Here is a 16,437-nt window from a genome sequence, read left to right as displayed (position 1 = left end):
TGTCTCTGCTGCCCAAGGGACCCAGTTCTGGATGAAGCGGTGTCAGGATGTGAAGTTTTGGACTTTGTGTTTTGTTTTGTTTACTGTTTACTAGAGGTTTCTTGTTTATGGTTTTGTATTTGTGTTTTCTGTTCTTCCTACAGTTCTAGTTTTCTTCTGCCCCCCAGTGTGTTCTCTCACCCTTTGTTCCCTTGGCGTTGCTTTCTTGTTCTTTGAATGGTTTCATTATTATTATTATTGTTATTAGTCCCCTGGTCCCCTTTAGCCTTGTTCCTCTTGTTTATCCTTGTTCTCTATTTCTTCCTTTATAGGTTACCTTTAGATATTGTTTACTTTTATTCTAGTCCTCGTTTCCTCTGCTTCACCCTCAGTTTTGGTTCAGTCAGTGTATGTTTAGGGTTGTTTATTTTTTAGTCAGGGTTCTCTTTTGGTTCCTATTCTGTTAAGGGCTTAGGTTGTTGTATTCCCTTGAGGTTCTCAGTTTCCTTTAGTTCATGTTATTCTTGATTCTTATGTTTTATTTATCTTTGTTTATAGTTTTGTTTTAGGTCTGTTCGGTGTCTTGTTAATTACTTGTATTAGGTTCACCTGTTCCCTCTGCCTCCCAGCCTCCTTGCCTCACCTGTCCTTAGTTCCTTTGATTACCTGCCTTTGTTCTCTCTCTGCATATTGGTTGGTTTTGTTTCATTGTTCCTCTGTTCATTTACACTCTGTTCTGCCTGCTCGTTGCACAACTTGTGTCTAACCCGCTACTGCCATGTTTACCATGTTTGTGCAGATGTAAGTTTTTAGATCTCTGGTTTACCTGCAGCGATTTTGTATGCTTGTACCCTGGAATAAAACTAAAGATTATTCAGATTATGCTGCTGCCAAGCTCTTGTCTGCGCTTTGGTCCAACCCAAAACCACACTTTGACAAGCGGAAGACGACAAATATGAGTATTAGCAAAACTATGTATCCTTTCTCCTCCACTTCACAATATGAGCATTTTGTGTTGTTTTATCACATAAATTCCCAATAAATTGAAGTTTGTGTTTCAAATGTGAGAAGACATGAAAACACTATACATTTTCATTCCACTTACTAATTCCATTTCAACACCAAACAACTGACTGTTTTCCTACAGGTCCTTCTCAAAAAATTAGCATATTGTGATAAAGTTCATTATTTTCCATAATGTCATGATGAAAATTTAACATTCATATATTTTAGATTCATTGCACACTAACTGAAATATTTCAGGTCTTTTATTGTCTTAATACGGATGATTTTGGCATACAGCTCATGAAAACCCAAAATTCCTATCTCACAAAATTAGCATATCATTAAAAGGGTCTCTAAACGAGCTATGAACCTAATCATCTGAATCAACGAGTTAACTCTAAACACCTGCAAAAGATTCCTGAGGCCTTTAAAACTCCCAGCCTGGTTCATCACTCAAAACCCCAATCATGGGTAAGACTGCCGACCTGACTGCTGTCCAGAAGGCCACTATTGACACCCTCAAGCAAGAGGGTAAGACACAGAAATACATTTCTGAACGAATAGGCTGTTCCCAGAGTGCTGTATCAAGGCACCTCAGTGGGAAGTCTGTGGGAAGGAAAAAGTGTGGCAGAAAACGCTGCACAACGAGAAGAGGTGACCGGACCCTGAGGAAGATTGTGGAGAAGGGCCGATTCCAGACCTTGGGGGACCTGCGGAAGCAGTGGACTGAGTCTGGAGTAGAAACATCCAGAGCCACCGTGCACAGACGTGTGCAGGAAATGGGCTACAGGTGCCGCATTCCCCAGGTCAAGCCACTTTTGAACCAGAAACAGCGGCAAAAGCGCCTGACCTGGGCTACAGAGAAGCAGCACTGGACTGTTGCTCAGTGGTCCAAAGTGCTCCATAAGACCTCAGCAGTGCCACAGGCTGATTGCCTCCATGCCACGCCGTATTGAAGCGGTCATTTCTGCAAAAGGATTCCGAACCAAGTATTGAGTGCATAACTGTATGTGATTATTTCAAGGTTGACGTTTTTTGTATTAAAAACACTTTTCTTTTATTGGTCGGATGAAATATGCTAATTTTGTGAGATAGGAATTTTGGGTTTTCATGAGCTGTATGCCAAAATCATCCGTATTAAGACAATAAAAGACCTGAAATATGTCAGTTAGTGTGCAATGAATCTAAAATATATGAATGTTAAATTTTCATCATGACATTATGGAAAATAATGAACTTTATCACAATATGCTAATATTTTGAGAAGGACCTGTATATACAACCACTAATGTGAGATTGCAAGCACATGTTGCACTGTTTAAGGCTCAGAAGCAAACATATTTGGCAAAATATTCTGGAAAGACCGGGATATGTTATCATGTTGTCTTGTAAATTTCCACTAACCTCTCTTTGACACCTGACAAAGGGAAGTTTGTGTACAGAGATACTAAAGCAAGTGGTTCTTTTCCACAACTGTGGGTGTGTTTGACCCTTTGGATGAGTGGAACCCAGTGAGCTGAAGAAGGAAGAAGAGAAACCTGCAGCAACAAGGAGGGAAATTGGTGGAGTTGAGAAATAGGACTCTAGAGAGCAAAAGTAAAATAATTTTGGAGTAGGAAATGATAACACTGCAGTGCTTAGAGTACTGGAATCAACTGGAACCAGCGAACTAGAAATCCCCTACAAGATGGGTAATACAAAAAATCATAAAAAATACTGTGATTCATTGTTTTTCTTGAGTGAATTAAAAATGCTGTAAAAGAAAATTCTAACAAACGTTGCATTTCTAAGGATATATTTGTGCGTGTCCAATACTCTCTCACCCTCACCTCTACCTAAAGTGGATAAAAAGATGCTGCCTCATGGAGCTCATCAGTGTTTGGTCCCCAGTTACAGCTGTGTGAGTTTGTGTGTGTCTTAATGCGCATGGAAGCTTTCCTACAAAACATAACTTCCTCCTTCAGCACTCCAATTTTACTTCTGTCTTCTTTTATTGCTCACTTTTATCCTTGTGTTCCTCTCAGTTGTTTCAGGTTTGCATTTGTAAGTTTCCATTTGTGATGCATACTTTTGATATGCAATTGCTGCGTGTAAAGGCATGCATCTGTCTCACCACTGCAGTTCGTGTCGTGTTGTGTGCTCTCTCTCCTCAGCAGCTTTCCGTTCATTGTACGCCTGCAGGAGCTGTTGCCTCAGTTTGCTGACCTCACCATCAGGCTCCTCAGAGGGGCCCTCCTGCTCCTCCAGACTCTGTACCTCAACCTGGAGCTGCTCCAGCTCACCCCGACACCTCTTTGCCTCTCCCAAAAGCTGGATCTCAGAACTGTGCGCACTGCAGAATAACACAATGAAATACATTTATTGCATTAATTTACAGTCTTGTTATTCTGTTCACCCTTATGACCATAAGAAGAAAACAGAGGACAAGCATGGACTACTCTTGCAGTAATTCAGTTATTTGTCCCTAGAAAAAAATACTAATCTAGTGATCCATTAAATTCCTACAAGAGAGAATGTCAATTGGCCTTTAATGCTTGGTCATACTGCATTTATTCTAACTAGAATACTAATGTCTTATTAAATAACTCAAATTCTTTCATGAAAACTAAGCTTTAAATGTAACATTACATTACATAAACCTTTAGCTTCAAGAAAACTCTTGTCACAGCAAATTATTGCAGTTCTGTTTTTCAAGCGTGTATATACAAGCATTGCAAATTAACAACACAGCTGAGAACAGAGAAAATAGTTATAATTATAGTAGCCCCCCCCAAAAAAACAGAAAAACAAAAATAAATATAATTTATTTTTCATAGAGCAGATAATTTAACATATTTAAAAAATCTGATGAGAAGTGTCAGGATATTCATTTAGATGCAGGGCTTGATCCTGATCCATTCTTGACTCTGTTACAGTTTGCATGCAGTTGTTATCAGTTATCAGAGTTATTAATCTCATCAATTCAATTAAATTCAGTTTTATTTATATAGCGCCAATTCACAACACATGTTGTCTCAAGGCACTTCACAACAGTCAGGTACATACATTCCAATTAATCCTAACCACTGAACAGTGCAGTCAGAGTTAGTTATTTATTCAAATTGGATAAAAAGTTTTTCTGTCTAAGGAAACCAAGCAGATTGCAACCAGTCAGTGACTTGCAACATTCACTCCTCCTGGATGAGCACGTAGAGACAGTGGACAGTCACTGGCGTTGACTTTGCAGCAATTCCTTATACTGAGCATGCATGTAGTGACAGTGGAGAGGAAAAAACTCCCTTTTAACAGGAAGAAACCTCCAGCAGAATCAGGCTCAGTGTGAGCGGCCATCTGCCACGACCGACTGGGGGTTTGAGAGAACAGAGCAGAGACACAAAGAGAACAAAGAAGCACTGATCCAGGAGTCCTTTCTATGGGAAGGAAAAGTAAATGTTAGTGGATGTAGCTCCTTTAGTCGTTTCACCTAGAAAGAAAGAACAGATAAACTCTGAGCCAGTTTTCAAGGTTAGAGTCAGAAAGAGAGCACATACAGTTAGTTACATTAAAAGCTCAGTCAATTGCCATGTCTAGGAGAGAGAAAGGGTTAAACACTAAAAGACAGGGCCATGTGGATTATCGGTAGAGGGTGAGCCTTAAGTTGTTGCCAGCAGAAGCTTGGAGGATGCCCCTCTCCAGAAAGGTGTCACATGTAGACACAGAGCCAGGCCAGGTGTAGCTTTTAGGAAGAGAAAAGAGAGAGAACAAAGTTAAAAGCTGAAATAACAGCAAATAATGCAAAATTGGAGAGTAGTGTGAGAATGTAGTGAAGAGGGTGAAAGTGGTCATTATGTCCTCCTGCAGCCTAAGGCTATAGCAGCATAACTACAGAGATAGTTTCAGTTCAGAGTATTTAGTTAAATGGCGCTTATTTACAACAATGTCGTCTCAAGGCACCCCACAAAGGGTCACACTGATGGTCATTGTTATACTAAAAACCACAAGGATTTGGATACTTCCCTCTGTCAGACTGATTATAACCATTGGAAAAGAGAAGGGGTCATACAGGTAGCAGAAATGGAGGGTGTGTTTGCACCTCAGCAATAACTGAGCCGGTTTAGGCTAAACCTGACTCCCCCTTACTCCAACCAGCAGGGAGGAAGGAAGGCTCCCTCCCTGATAAACTAAGCCACTCTAACTATAAGCTTTATCAAAAAGGAAAGTTTTAAGCCTAGCCTTAAAAGTAGACAAGGTGTCTGCCTCACGGACCAAAACCGGGAGCTGGTTCCACAGGAGAGGAGCCTGATAACTAAAGGATCTGCCTCCCTTTCTACTTCTAGAGACTCTAGGAACCACCAGTGAACCTGCAGTCTTGTGAAGGAAGTGCTCTGTTAGGAACATATGGAACAATCAGATCTCTGATGTATGATGGAGCTAGATCATTAAGGGCTTTAAATGTGAGGAGGAGAATTTTAAATTCTATTCTGGATTTAACAGGGAGCCAATGAAGGGAAGCTAAAATAGGAGAAATGTGATCTCGCTTTTTAATTTTCATCAAAACTCTTGCTGCAGCATTTTGAATCAGCTGAAGGCTTTTAACTGCATTTTGTGGACATCCTGATAGTAAAGCATTACAATAGTCCAGCCTTGAAGTAACAAATGCATGGACTAGTTTTTCAGCGTCACTCCTGGATAGGATATTTCTCATTTTGTCAATGTTCCAGAGGTGAAAGAAGGAAATCCTAGAAACCTGTTTAATATGGGATTTAAATGACATGTCCTGGTCAAAAGTAACATCAAGGTTTTTTACTTTATTACCGGAGGTCAATTTAATGCCATCCAGGTTAAGTGATTGACTAAGCAGTTTCTTTTTTAAAGACTCTAGTCCAAAGACGACAACTTCTGTCTTGTCTGAATTTAGAAGCAAAAATTTAAAGTCATCCAAGATTTTATATCTTCAAGACATGCTTGTAGTCTATCTAACTGGTTGGGTTCATCAGGATTTATGGATAAGTAAAGCTGAGTATCATCAGCGTAACAGTGAAAATGTATCCTATGCTGCCTGATAATTTGACCTATTGGAAGCATATATATAGTAAAGAGAATAGGCCCGAGTACTGAACCCTGTGGTACTCCACAATTAACCCTGGAGTTTAAAGATTATTTATCATTTACATGACAAAACTGGAATCTGTCAAACAGATGAGATTTAAACCAGCCTAACACTGTTCCCCTGATCCCTACAGCATATTCCAGCCTTTTTAAGAGAATATTATGGTCGACTGTATCAAATGCAGCACTGAGATCTAACAGAACCAGTACAGACACAAGTCCATTATCTGAGGCCATAAGAATACCATTAGTGACTTTCAAAAGAGCTCTTTCAGTGCTATGATGAGCTCTGAAGCCTGACTGAAACTCTTCAAACAAGTCATTGCTGTGTACAGGCTCACACATTTGATTAGCAACTATTTTCTCACGAATTTTAGATAAGAATGGAAAATTGGATATAGGTCTGTAATTTTTCAAGTCATCTCGATCAAGCGAAGGTTTCTTAAGTAAAGGTTTAATTACAGCTACCTTAAAAGCTTGTGGTACATATCCATTTACTAAAGATAGATTAATCATATCTAAAATGGGGCTGGTAATCAGAGGGAACATTTCCTTAAATAATTTGTTTGGGATTGGGTCCAACATACAAGTTGAAGGTTTAGATGAAGCTAATATTTCTGATAACTCAGGAAGCTTCACAGGATCAAAACAGTCCAAACACAAATCAGGTTCTGCAGTTATTTCCAATGTTGTCTCACTTGCTGAGGATGAAGTAATCATCTTCGGGAGTATGTCAAAGATTTTCCTTTTAATAGAATCAATTTTATTTAAGAAGAATCCCATACATTCATGACTGCTAAGAGCTAAGGGAATGGATGGCTCAACAGAGCTATGACTCTGTGTAAGTTTAGCAACTGTACTAAAGAGAAACCTAGGATTATTCTTGTTCTTTTCTATTAATGATGAGAAATAAGCTGTTCTAGCTTGGCGAAGTGTCTTTTTATACAACAGTAGGCTATTTTTCCAGATTAAGTAGGAATCCTGTAGGTGTGTAGAGCACCATTTTCTCTCCAATTGTCTAACATTGTGCTTTAAAGTATGCAGCTCTGAATTAAACCAGGGAGGTAGCCTCCTATGAATGATTACCTTCTATTTCAAAGGGGCTGCATTGTCTAATGCATCACGCAATGATGAAGAAACACTGTGAACAAAAGAATCAATTTGTGAAGGGGCAGAAACAGAATGATAATGAGGAAATTAAAAGTGGAACAGATTCTTTAAAGGTTGTTACAGCATTGTCTGATAATGATCTACTATAATGAAATTTTCTTTCAGGTGTGGAGTACTCGGTTAAATTAAACTCAAAGGTTATTAAATAATGGTCAGACAGGACAGGGTTATGAGAAAATATTATGTCTTTACACTCGATGCCATATGTCAGCACAAGGTCCAGAGAATGAAGTCAAAGGTGGGTAGGTTTGTTAATGTTTTGAGCAAAGCCAATTGAGTGTAAGATAGTTTTAAAGGCTATATTTAGGCTATCACTTTCAGTGTCAACATGAATGTTAAAATCCCCCACTATAATAACCTTATCTGTATTTAACAATAAATCAGATAAAATGTCTGAAAACTTATCTAAAAATTGAGAGTAAGGGCGTGGTGGATGGTACAAAACAACAAACAGAAGTGGTTTTAGTGCTTTGCAATTTGGATGAGGAAAACTAAGGATTAAATATTCAAAAGAGTTGTAGCTTTGATTGGTCTGGGGCTAATCAATAGATCGGACTGAAAGATGGTTGCTACTCCTCCTCCTCGCCCAGTATTTCGAGGAATGTGAAAATTTAAATAATTAGTATGAGTTGACTCATTTATAGTAACATAATCCTCTTGCTGCAGCCAGGTTTCTGTGAGGCAAAATAAATCAATCTGATTGTCACAAATCAGTTCACTAACTAGCAATGTCTTTGAAGAGAGAGATCTTATGTTCAGTAAGCCACATTTAATTGTTTTATTTTTCTTTTCGGTCTGAGTTGTGTTTATTTTTATAAGATTTTCCTAATTTCCTCATTTTAGATTATTTTTCAATATATTCAATTTTGGCCGTGGGCGAGACACTGTCTTAGTAGGGTAATGGGTGGCTAGCAGTACAGAAGCTGCACAGAAGAGTATTAAACTACGACCCTGCTACATGGTCTGAACCCTGGGTTGTCAGAGTTTTGGAGAACTAATAAATTCGGCCAGATTCTTAGAAAGAAGAGCAGCTCCATCCAAAGTGGGATGGATGCCGTCTCTCTGGATCAGACCAGGTTTTCCCCAAAAATATTCACCAGTTATCAATGTAACCCACGTTGTTTTAAGGACACCACCTAGACAGCCAGTGGTTGAATGACTGCATGCGGCTAAACTTGTCATCACTGGTCAAATCGGGGAGGGGACCAGAGAAAATTACGGAGTCCGACATTGTTTTCACAAACTTACACACCGAAGCAACACTAACTTTGGTGACCTCCGATTAACGTAACCAGGTGTCATTACCGCCAGCGTGAATAACAATCTTACTGTCATCACATAAGCAAAAAAAAAAAAAAAAAAAAAGGGTACCTAAATGACCAGTACAGTCAAATATTGAACCAAATATATGAAGTTTTGTCAGCAGCATACCTCTGTAAAGTATCATGAAGCAGCTTAAAGCCATCTTTCAGCTTTGTGACTGTAGTCTGGGTAATTTTGCCCGATGACATCATCTGAAAAAAAAAATGAAAAAAAAAAAAAACAGAAAATGTATTATAATGTAAAATATACAGTTGTCTTCAATAAATGAGAATACGTGTTCCATTGAGGCATGTTTGTCTAATTATAATCACCTTCTTAAAATAAGAACAGGTATTTAACAAATTTCAGTTAAGCCAACATTTCTGAATTAATGATTTTTATTGGTCTGATGCAATATTCTAATGTTTATGTTGGAAGTTAAGCTGTTAGTTAAAAATCATAATTAAACAGAAATACGAAGGATTGAAATGCACTCCGTGTGTAATTTATCTAATGTGTTTCACTCAGTGATGGAATTATTGAAATAAATGAACTTTTCAATAATATTCTAATTTACTTAATATGACTGTTTTCATTGCTTTTGTGTTTAGCTGTGTCTCTGTTATAGACAATGTCTCTGACAAAGCTGTCGCTGTCATTCGCTCTCCATGTAATCTTTGATTTATAATAATATAATATAATAATCTTCATCATTCCTGGACAAGCCACTGTTAGAGCAGTTGCTCCTCAGAATAATTGTCCATAAATCTGCATACTCTGTTTTTTGCTCATAAAAATTACCCCATCTTAGATTTTATTGTTTAGCCGTGTCCCTTTTCTGGACAGTCATTGATAAAGGTGTTGATAGAGCTGCCCTTAACTCTGTTTTTCTTTAGGATAGAGAATACTCCAGGCCAAATGCTTTTGTGTTCAGCTGTTTCTCTAACTGGACTAAATTTGGGCCAAATTGGATTGTACACATTTTAACAGAAATTATGAATTGTCATTCAAAGTGTCTTGACATGATATTCATAGAAAATCTGGGCTTTATAAATAAAAAAAATAAAAATACAAAAAGAAGAGGAGTATTCAATTTGAGGAACACTTTCAAACTAAAAAAAGTTATGGTTATTGTGTAAATCCACCTGAGTGTGTTTGTCAACTTTCATTATACAATTTTCTCGTCTTTGACAATCAGATATAAGAAAACTGCTTACAGGTCTAAAGTCTAATGTTATTTTGAAGTAGAATCAAGTCAGAGAAGTGAACAACTGTACTTCTTTACTTTGTTATGGCTTCAGGTTTAATCAAAGTTTGAACTTTTTAGACAAACGTGTTTTTGCTGTAACATGCAGGAATTTCTGTTTCAAGAAAAACTCTTTCATATATTGTCTGGACTCTTCAGAGAAGAGAAGATTTTTAAAAAAGAAAAACAAGATAGCAGAAGCCTTTTTAAAAAGGAATTAGAGCAACTTGAGGCAAATAGCCTTTTTTTTTTAAACGGACACTTTCCTAGACTTAGTCATGCTTGCCGAAAATAAATAGAAATCTACCAGATCAAACTGTTTACAATCTTAAAGTAGAAGAGCTTTAATAGAAAATGGCCAACAGCTAATGATTAAGACTAATTGTCCAATATTACAAACAAAAGTAGCAGCTGACTGATTGAAAATGTATTCAAACAAAAACAAGACAACAGACGAAAAACAAAGTAAAACATAGAGCAGATATCAGTTTGCAAACAGAGGTGAAATTATCTCCAGTAGGTGTGAATGTTCTCCTCTTGCAACAGGAGCTTTGTGGGTACGAAACAGAGATAGAAACAAAGGACAGGTGGTGTTCCCGCCTTATCTTTAGAGCCAGGAAGGTGGAGGGGCGAGTAATGAGGGATAGTCCCGTCTGTATCGCAAAGCTGCAGAACTGAGGATAGTGCTGGCGGGATGTTGTAGTAAGTTTTCCAAAAGAAAACAAACACTTTGATTATATATATCCATATATATATATATATATATATATATATATATATATATATATATATATATATGTGTATATATATATATATATATATATACACATGTATATATATATACACAATATACACACATACACACTCACATACACACTTGGACAGATATCTTGTCGCACTTTAAACAGCGAGGATGGATGGTTGTGTCTTTAGATTCACCCCATATAAATTGTTCACCCGTCAGTCGTTATAAGTGCTTGCAACGCTCCAAGGTCTGAAAGGACAGAGATATGAAAAGGATGAATGACGTAGAATGTTAACATGATTTATTCAGATTTTTTCTTTCATGCAGTCACCAAAGGTCAAAAGACTACAAAGAAAAACTGAGACCTTGCATCTTAAAATGTATGGAAGTGGAACGTTAGTAGTAAAAATGATATATAATCAGCAGCTAACATATACTCTAAAAATTGACAGTTTTTATGTTTTTAGCAGCACAGATCATATCAATGAAAGAACAAACGTTCTGGCTGTACCCTGAGCATTTATCTGCGAGAAGCAGCCTGAGGCGCTTTCAGCAGCTCGCTTTTCTGCTCCTGCCAAAACTGATCTGCTGCAGTAAAAGGCAGCTGGCTGTGTCATGAAGCTTTTGCATGAGGCTTATATGTGGCAACGCCCCTTTGATTTGAAAGATCAACAATTGCTAAAAAGCATTGTTTATATTTTACCTGCACCTACATAAAAAGCAGAATGCAATCAGTACTGAATATAAGTCTGTAGCTCAGTAGGTATGTGGCATGTATATCAAAAAGAATTGGGGGGCTTTTTGTAGTCTACACCCTAAGGGAAAAAATAAATAAAGATGATGGCCATGAGGCATAGTATTGCATTTCACTTGGTGACTATAGGAGAATGTACTCCTTTCAATGCAGAGGAGCAGTGACTTTTCTCCCAGTTCTCCTTAGATGATGGAACTCCTCACCCTATCTCTCAGAGTTCAGCCATTATGCTATAAAAGGTAATTTTAGTCTTATATTTGCAATCTTCTATTTTCTTATACCTCTGTCAAAGTATAACATATCAGCTTTTTGTTTCAATGGTGTTGGAAGATATGCCATTACAAAATGACCCAGAAATAATCAGTTTATTCATAAATATTGAAAATAAAACAAGATTATTACTTCAAGGAAACTAATGTACCTGGAAAAGTCACAATATAACACTGAATTCCACCTCACAGATCTCAGTATGCACACACTATGCTGAATGCAAGTGCATCCAAAGCATCACACTAACTTAAAAAAAAAAGAAAAAAAGGTTATGGTTGAGGTGCAAACACACCCTCCATTTCTGCTACCTGTATGACCCCCTCTCTTTTCCAATGGTTATGGTCTGACAGAGAGAGGTATCCCAATCGTTGTGGTTTTTAGTATAACAATGGCCATCAGTGGGCTCTAGATGGACAAACTGTCTACTTTTAAGGCTAGGCTTAAAACCTTCCTTTTTAATAAAGCTTATAGTTAGAATGGCTTAGGTTATCCTGAGCAATCTCTGTAGTTGTGCTGCTATAGGCTTAGACTGCTGGAGGACATAATGACCACTTTCACCCTCTTCGCTACATTCTCACACTACTCTCCAATTTTGCCTTATTTGCTGTTAGTTCAGCTTTTAACTTTGTTCTCTCTCTTTTCTCTTCCTAGAAGCTACACCTGGCCTTACTGTGTCTACCTGTGACACCTTTCTGGAGAGGGGCATCGTCCAAGCTTCTACTGGCAACAACTTAATGCTCACCCTCTACCGATGATCCACATGGCCTCGTCTTTCAGTGTTTAACCCTTTCTCTCTCCTAGACATGGCAGTTGACTGAGCTTTTACTGTGACTAACTATGTGCTCTCTTTCAGACTAACCTTGAAAACTGGCTCAAAGTTTATCTGTTCTTTCTTTCTAGATGAAACGACTAAAGGAGCTACATCCACTAACATTTACTTTTCCTTCCCATAGAAAGGACTCCTGGATCAGTGCTTCTTTGTTCTCTTTGTGTCTCTGCTCTGTTCTCTCAAGCCCCCAGTCAGTCGTGGCAGATGGCCGCTCACACTGAGCCTGGTTCTGCTGGAGGTTTCTTCCTGTTAAAAGGGAGTTTTTCCTCTCCACTGTCGCTGCATGCATGCTCAGTATGAGGGATTGCTGCAAAGTCAACGCCAGTGACTGTCTACTGTCTCTACATGCTCATCTGGGAGGAGTGAATGCTGCAAGTCACTGACTGGATGCAATCTGCTTGGTTTCCTTAGACAGAAAAACTTTTAATCCAATTTGAATAAATAACTGAATCTGACTGAACTGTTCAATGATTAGGATTATTTGGAATGTATGTACCTGACTTTTGTGAAGTGCCTTGAGACAACATGTGTTGTTAATTGGAGCTAAATAAATAAACTGAACTGAATTGATGTTCCGCAAAATTACCTTCATTTCATTCGGTTTAGACACACAGAAAGGTCTTTCAAAATGCCGTCATACATGGCAATACTGGAAATATTGTTAAAGTAGCTTTATCCATAAGTCATTGTCATCTTTGAGGATTTGAACATAGACCAGTAAATCAAAAGCTTCACTTATTGGCTCATCTTTTTCTTTAATATAACAGAACAAAGCAGCATCTGCATTGCTGCAGATGAGGCCCCAATCCATTTAAGCTTCTCCCGTTCTTTCCTACTACTACTTATCTGCAACTCAGCAAGATACTGACAATCTTCCACTTGAGGCACCTCATCCCCATCCCAGAGCAAGCAATCCACCTTCTTCTGGTTGATATCCATGGCCTCTATTAAACACGGAAGGTCATGGCCTAGAAATGACAACAGAAGCACATCATCTGTAAAAGGTAAAGCTGAGACCCCAAAGTTCTCAAATAAGACAACCTTCCTCTCTAGAACTACATTTTGAAATTATGTCCATGACACCACAAACGGTATCAGTGACATGAAGCAGCCATGAGGGTGTCCAACCCAAACTGGGGACAAGCCCAATTGTATGCTGACAATGAGCAGACAGCACTTGCAGGTGCTGGTCATAAAATTTGAATATAATGAAAAAATGTATTTCAGTAATTGCATTCAAAAAGTTAAACTTGTATAAGATATTTATTCATTAGTTACACACAGACTGACATATTTCAAATGTTTATTTCTTTTAATTTTGATAACTGAAAACTAACAAAAACCCAAAATTCAGCATTTTAGAAAATTAGAATATTTTAAAAAGGTTTGATATTGAACACACCTGGTGCCACACTAATCAGTTAATTAACTCAAAACACCTGCAAAGGCTTTTAAATTATGTCTCAGTCTAGTCCTGTAGGCTATACAATCATGGGGAAGACTGCTGACTTGACAGTTGTCCAAAAGATTACCATTGACCCCTTGCACAAGGAGGGCAAGGCACAAAAAGGTTATTGCTAAAGAGGCTGGCTGTTCACAAAGGGATGGAAAAGATGTACTAGAAAAAAGTGTACAAGCAATAGGGATAACCGCATCCTGGAGAGGATTGTGAAACAAAACCCATAAAAAATGTGGAGGAGATTCACAAAGAGTGGAATGCAGCTGGAGTCGGTGCTTCAAGAACCACCACGCACAGATGTATGCAAGACATGGGTTTCAGCTGTCGCATTCCTTGCGTCAAGCCACTCTTGAACAAGAGACAGCATCAGAAGCGTCTTGCCTGCTGCCGAGTGGTCCAAAGTTATGTTCTCTGATGAAAGTCAATTTTGCATTTCCTTTGAAAATCAAGGTCCCAGAGCCTGGAGGAAGAGGAGAGGCACAGAATCCACATTGCTTGAGGTCCAGTGTAAAGTTTCCAGAGTCAGTGATGGTTTGGGGTGCCATGACATCTGCTAGTGTTGGTCCACTGTGTTTTCTGAGGTCCAAGGTCAACACAGCCATCTACCAAGATGTTTTAGAGCACTTCATGCTTCCTGCTGCTGACCAACTTTGCAGATTTTTTCCAACAGGATTTGGCACCTGCACACAGTGCCACAGCTACCAGTACCTGATTTAAGGATCATGGCATATCTGTTCTTAATTGGCCAGCAAACTCACCTGACCTTAACCCCATAGAAAATCTATGCGGTAATGTGAAGAGGAAGATGCAATGCGCCAGACCCAACAATTCAGAAGAGCTGAAGGCAACTATCAGAGCAACCTGGGCTCTCACAACACCTGAGCAGAGCCACAGACTGATTGACAACATGTCACGCGACATTGCTGCAGTAATCCAGGCAAAAAGGAGCCCCAACTAAATATTGAGGTCTATACATGGTCATGCTTTTCATGTTCATACTTTTCAGTTGGCCAGAATTCCTAAAAATCCTTCTTTTGTATTGGTCTTAATATTCAAATTTTCTGAGATACTGAATTTGGGGTTTTCATTAGTTGTCAGTTATAATCATCAAAATTAAAAGAATTAACATTTGAAATATAATTTTCACTTTTTGAATGGAATTACTGAAAGGTATCAATTTTTTCATGATATTCTAATTTTATGATCAGCACCTGTACTTTAGGTGTACAATGCTCAGATAGCCCTAACAAGCAACTCCAATACCCCTTACTCCTTCAACACTCAAACAAAATGACTGGAGGGATAGTTGTAAACCTTATGCAAATTAATAAAACACATGTGGACCAGACAAACGTTCAAGACTCCCTCAACAATTCTGCAAGGGTACAAATCTGGTCCATTATTCTAGGGTCAGGAACAAAACCACACCACTTCTTTTCAATTTAGGTTTGGGTCATAGCTTGTTGATGGTTATCAAAATTCAAAAACAAGATGCCATTACAATTTCAGTGATGTCAAACCGTTTACACGTTTACTTTAACAAATAAAACTGTGCCAAGCTGAGAACTTTATTTTAAGCTAAATAAATTTAAAGTAGATCAACATGCAGCCTGGGAGAGAAATGCTTTGTGGAGCAAATGTAATTATGTCCACAGAGTTAATTTGTAGATATTGTGTTATAATTCCTATAAGAAGGTTGCATAATAATTGTGCCATTAAAAGTGTAATTTTATTCATGACAATTCCAATCAAAACCACCAAAGAAGACTATATCTTATTTTGATATACAAAACAATTCTACTGTTCATTGCTTAACAGGACTTTAATGTTTATGTTTCAGCAAACAAACCAATTCATAAACCCATCACTGGTGACACCACAGCAATTAAAACATGCAATCATATCAGCAACTGGCGCCTCTGAACAATATGGATGAGACTACTAATTAGTTGGCTCTGCTAAAGCTCTACTAAGGTGTCCCTTGGAGAAAAAAAACAAAAAACAAAAAAACATGCTTCGTATTATTGATAATTAAATATTTTTTCACAATTTCTGTGTGGATCTGGACATGCAGTTTGAATCATTATCTGGTTAGTTGATTGGATGGATTTCAGTTTTGTGACAGCGGCCAGCATATTTTTTTTTGGCATTCCAGAGTCCATGATGCCATGCATTACAACATGCTTTACATGGTCTTCAGAAGACAAACATGCAAGCATCATCACAAATCTTCCATCATGCTTAAAAGTGAGCTCGGGGCTTTTCCAAATATTCATTCTATTTTTTGCCTGATCCACCTGGCGTATTTGGTGTCAAAAAGATCAATTCAAAAGTCAGAGTTAGTAAAATCCACATATTTGTTGGTTTTTCAGTTTAATTGTACACAATAAATATTAAATTATGTGTAGAATTTTTTTTTTGAAATGATTGTTCATGCATTCAATTTTGACAGCACAAAACAGGAGTGTTTACACTTTTGAGAACTACAGTGGATAGCATCCAATGGTTGCAACGGAGACTTGGTGACCTAAAGAGTAATATCATAAAAACAATATTTTGTGGCTAACTGAATAAATAATCTTAATGAGCT

The 16,437-nt window shown here is 38.0% G+C and overlaps 1 protein-coding gene across 7 annotated transcripts in view; it reads right to left on the bottom strand.

Moving 5' to 3' along the window:
* Positions 1-16,437, bottom strand: part of ccdc146 (coiled-coil domain containing 146) — an 87,771-nt gene that overhangs the window by 48,807 nt on the left and 22,527 nt on the right. For 2 of the 7 annotated variants that reach the window (XM_047389847.1, XM_047389849.1), the window contains exons 2-3: positions 8,674-8,756; positions 3,098-3,316 (exon numbers count right to left, since the gene is read on the bottom strand). In XM_047389847.1, coding sequence (XP_047245803.1) covers positions 3,098-3,316; positions 8,674-8,756 — 302 coding nt within the window. Of the gene's footprint in view, positions 1-3,097; positions 3,317-8,673; positions 8,757-10,659; positions 10,785-13,257; positions 13,357-16,437 lie in introns of those variants that run through there. The other 5 variants (XM_047389848.1, XM_047389852.1, XM_047389851.1 and 2 more) reach the window with 5 other exon arrangements.

This window comes from Girardinichthys multiradiatus, chromosome 17, assembly GCF_021462225.1.
Source record: "Girardinichthys multiradiatus isolate DD_20200921_A chromosome 17, DD_fGirMul_XY1, whole genome shotgun sequence".
Lineage (NCBI taxonomy): Eukaryota > Metazoa > Chordata > Actinopteri > Cyprinodontiformes > Goodeidae > Girardinichthys > Girardinichthys multiradiatus.
Note: the sequence above shows the minus strand (reverse complement) of the source record. Positions and strands in the feature narration are given on the sequence as shown.